The following is a 4,638-nucleotide window of genomic DNA, read 5'->3' on the forward strand; positions in this document are numbered from 1 at the left end:
GGACCCCGACAGGCAGACGGGGAGGGTAGCCCTGCGGACCCGCTGCAGGGAGCCCTGGAAGAGCTGGCGTCTCCATTTGTGTGGGCGTGCATTGCGAATTTTTTTAGTGCGAAGGTTAAAGAGCTAACTGCAGAAGAGCTGAGCTCTCTGAGGGCCTTCATCGGTGCAAGTGAAGGCTCTAGTGGTGGCCCCCAAACAGAAGGGGCGAATCGGGAGGGATGGGCTGGCGATGATAAGAAGTGGCCGGGGACGGGGGGGCATTGCAGCGCAGAGAGAGATGCCCCAGCAGAGTTCTGCGTCTCTAGCCCCTTCTTAAGGTGCGGGAGATGTGGGAAGTTGCAACTGCCTCCGGCCCCAGAAGGGTCAGGGGGAAGGGCGCTCGGCATGTTGATGGGTGGGCCCCTTTACGCTCTACGTACGGTTGCTAGGCTATCTGAAGGTATTCGTCTTATGAGTGACAGAATTCTCAGACCTCATGGCATTGGCGCGGCGGTTGCTGTGCTGGTGAGCCACGGGTTTGTCAGCAGATCTGATGGAGTCAAACGGGTAACAGGCGCTGTTGAAGATCCCAGAAAGCAGCACTCAGCTTCCCCAAAGCGCGATGTGAGGAGGCCTCCGCTGCCTCCCGATGAGAGAAAAAGGCACGGGGGAGGACAGCATCTTGCAGCAGGATCGAAAAGGACCCCGTATGGAGACGCGGCAGGGGCTCAAGTCCTTCAGAGGCCCTTTGACACTGGCCGTCTGTTGCTGAGGGCTGCTTCGTCTCCTTCTGCCCTCCTAGACAGTCTACGGCGCAACGGGAGCCCCCAGGATGCTGGCGACGCTACTGCTGAAGCCAAAGGGGCCGGAGGAGCCGTTTCAGGGCTGGATACTGTGCTAGAAAACCGTCTGGGTGCAGAACGAGGGGCCTCCACAACTTCACTGGAGGCCCTCGCGACCGGCTCTCAGCAGCAGGCGGCCACAAGCCCCAGTGGACCCACGTGGGAAGGGAGCACCCCTGTTGTTGAAACAGAAGCAGCCCTTGCCCTAGTCATCACGGAAGAACCTCCTCAGCCTGGCGGAGAGGGCCCGCATCCTGCTCCAGGCACTCGGGAAAGGGGGGCCTCAATGGACGAAGGCGCTGAGCCAGTCGTTGTACCGACATTCCCGCCGGTATCTTCTATGGCAGTTACCTCTCCATTAGACCCTCGGCGTTTGTCTCTCAGTAACCCGACTCTTGCTCCCTACACTGCTGCTGCAGCAACTTCGCTACAAAAGTCGGCTGCTTACTGGGGTTCTGGGCCTCCCCTTGCAGTTCCTTCCTTCTCAGGAACGCTCGGAGGCCCCACATATTTGCGACAATCTTTTGACAGGCCAGTGGTCCCGTCACCGAAACATCATCTACCGGGCGGCATCCGAGGAGCGCGTCGAGTTGCGGAATCCTTCAGCGATTTGTCTTCTCCCGAGTCGCAGTCCAACAGTTCCACCTCCCCTCAAGGACTTGTATCGGGGGACGTCAAGGACGAGGGGCACGGGGAAGTCTTAAGTGGTCCGGTCATGTCTCTTGCAGACGCCGCCCGACGATCTGCAGGAGCTGACGCACAGCACCTGCGCGACGCAGTTCAGGCGCTGCAGAAGAGTGCACTTGCTAAACTGGGTACAGGGCCAGATGGCGCAGGGATAGCTATGAGTAACGACGACTCGGCGATTATCTCGCGTGTCACAACAGGAGCAGCAGGTCCAGAGCCAGAGGGTGATGAAAACTCCCCGCTAAGTGATCCTTGCCCCCAGAAAACCCCGCAAAGACGCGGATTTAATCCATTGTCCCCTTTTCGATTCGCATGGAGGCGTCTTCGTTTCCGAAGCTCTTCAACAGACATGGCCAGGCATGCCTGCCGCACTGGACAACTTGTACAGCATTTCTCAAGGAATCCCTATGGGAGCTTGTGCATAGAATTGCAAATATGAATGTATCTTTGCCTCTGTATGGTCCCATTTACGTGCGTGCGTAGGATTTGAAGGCATTCAGCTCCATTCTTTCATGCATTCAGTATTCCTCGTCTAGCGCACTGTCGAGAAGAGTGCCCGCTTTATGTCTGCCTGCTGTCCTCAGGAACTACGTCTTAGCTGCAGCTTTGGCAGTCCATATGATTCACATGGTGGCAACGGGCATTTATTTATTCGGGCTGAAGGGCACTTCCTTTGCCGTCGCTTGGCCGCAGCCATTCCCCGCGGGCGCTTCAACCGAAAAAGACAGTCTGGCGTGGGCAGTGCCCGTAAACTCCTTCTGGTTCCGGGGAGAAGTTTCTGAAGGCATTTCCTTGGGACCGCTAGTCGTCTCGCCCCCAATGGAGGGGCCCGGTATGGGGCCATCTCCAGTCGGAACCGCTATAGCCAAGTGGGCTGGCGTTGGCCACCGTCTTGGGGGCTCCGCGTGGGGTATCCTCACTGTGGCGCTCTCGCTGCCTCCTCTTGCTGATCTTCTCTGTTCGGTAGTTGGGTTTTGGTTCTTTCTTGCGGGGGATGTTAGGCAGGAGCAACTCGTCTGCATGGCTGTCGCCGCCACCATGCCGAAGCACTTGATCGGTATGCCTTTGGCAGGTTTGGCGAGCTGACAGTGACAGTGGCTGGTAGCACAAGGATTTAAGGTTTGAAACTGTTTGCATCTGTTGGTTGCTTGAGAACTATGCTTCTTCTGCTAAAGTAAACATTTCCTCCTGCCGAAGGAACCTATAGGGATGTGGGTTTGCGTTGTGCAAGTGGTGCATTTGAGGCTGCATGTGGGGCTGCTGTATACGCAGTTTATTTGCTGATCCTCGTTTGTGGTGCATCGGTGCGCGTCGCCTTCTTTGGATTCTTGGAGCTGCTGTTCATGGCAGCTATTAAACTGCTTCTGTGTACCCTAGGTAAGTGGACTTGCAGCGAAGGAAATCTTCCATTAGAGCTTTCAGTTTTGAAGGAGCTTCCTTGNCCCTAGGTAAGTGGACTTGCAGCGAAGGAAATCTTCCATTAGAGCTTTCAGTTTTGAAGGAGCTTCCTTGCCATATGGAACACGGCATGTGTACCTCATGTGTGGGCGTTCAGCCTCAATGTACGCATCACGGATCGAAAAGCCTAACGTTGCTTCACCCACCTCCACAAAGGAATCGAAGCTGCTTGCTTCAATCGCTCACGTGAGATACGAGCATCAAGGGAGGCACTCCAGACCTTGCATAGCCATTTTGCAGTAGAGCATATCTATGCACCTTCAAAAACGTTTCGTTGGGAGGGGCGGCCTTTTTAAGTCAGGGTAAGTACTATCGACCCTGAGCTGAAAATTGCAGTATACACAATTGCGTATTTTGCTTCAGGAGTGCGAACGCGCAGCGGAGATTTGCAGCTGCCTACCATTCGAAGGTTGCACGTGAGCAGCTCAAGTAGGTGGACAGTTCCTCGCATTCTCCCCAGTTAGCAGCGATGCCCTATTCGTGATTATCCTCTGCTCTCACTGTTACATGGACAACATGAATTTGTTGTTACGGTAACCGGATCATGCGATATTCCGCGCCAGTGCAACTAGGGAGGATGTTCAAGGACGACCCAGTGAGTGAATGGGGCGGCTCTGGTGAGAACAAAAGAATATTTGTGCTGTTTCGCTTTACGCAGTGCATTGCCGAGACTTGGAGACCGAAGCGGCAGTTTCCGCTNGAATATTTGTGCTGTTTCGCTTTACGCAGTGCATTGCCGAGACTTGGAGACCGAAGCGGCAGTTTCCGCTTGGTATGTTCACGCAGTTGTACGCCTCCTTATCGGCAAGATGAGTTCTATGGGTTATTTGCAGCCATATCCTGCACTATGCGTTTTCGTAATTGAGCTGCCAACGGACCGAAAACCAGCGTGCATCAATGAATATATTAAAGGACACGTTTTCCCTCCTATTTAGGAATAAATTCAACTGAGCGGGACAATCTTAAATTCCTCGTTATCTTCCATCTTCCAGTTTTTCACCTGGTGAAGGAGGTGGAGTCGAACTCGTACTTTTTTACTTTGCCATGAACAAAAGGCGGTGATATGAATAGGATACATCTGCATACGACGCTGAACGCGCTGCTCAAGTGCAGAGATTGCTATTAGCGCTGCTTTGAAACAAGGGTACATTGGTTCTGCCGCTTGAAATACTCACCTTAGGATACTGCGGCAAGCGAGCACACGTAGGCTCCTGCTGATCTCCCGTTGCTCTTCTGCGGGTTCATTCTGCCCCAATTATCCCCGCCCTTCAGGACCAGTGGCTTCAATATTTCCAGCAGAGCGAACATCTCCAGTAGTTTAGAGTGTGCCGGCAAGTACGTGAAACAATCAGAAGAGGTGTGAGGTCCCCTTTCAAGTCCTAGCGTGACGCTCTCCTTACTGCCTTAGATATCGGTGTCCTATGAATGCTAGAAGCATTGAGACGCGGTTTTGGGGGACGCCGTGCAGACATTCAGTGAACCATTCGTGGAGTTGCACACATTGGAAAGTCACAGAGCATCGTCGTTCTCTCGCTGAACACTTCTATTGGCCGAAGGAAGGTGCCTTCACCCGTCGCCAATACACACCTTCGTGTAAGCGTTCGCCTACTCTGGGTACAAACGGACAGGAACGGTCGCCTTAGGGCAAATTCAATTCATAACCACTGCTGCT

General features: G+C 53.9%; 1 protein-coding gene across 1 annotated transcript in view; it reads left to right on the forward strand.

The window, feature by feature from the left end:
- The window catches only part of EMH_0006210 (uncharacterized protein), a gene marked incomplete at both ends in the record, with an annotated part of 14,280 nt that overhangs the window by 659 nt on the left and 8,983 nt on the right, over positions 1 to 4,638 (forward strand). The window contains 6 exon segments of the mRNA XM_013497477.1: positions 13 to 1,802; positions 2,093 to 2,580; positions 2,781 to 2,885; positions 3,064 to 3,152; positions 3,330 to 3,382; positions 3,696 to 3,738. Of these exon segments, the coding sequence (XP_013352931.1) occupies positions 13 to 1,802; positions 2,093 to 2,580; positions 2,781 to 2,885; positions 3,064 to 3,152; positions 3,330 to 3,382; positions 3,696 to 3,738 (2,568 nt within the window).

Source organism: Eimeria mitis, genomic scaffold (assembly GCF_000499745.2).
Source record: "Eimeria mitis Houghton genomic scaffold, Emh_scaff270, whole genome shotgun sequence".
Classification (NCBI taxonomy): Eukaryota; Apicomplexa; class Conoidasida; order Eucoccidiorida; family Eimeriidae; genus Eimeria; species Eimeria mitis.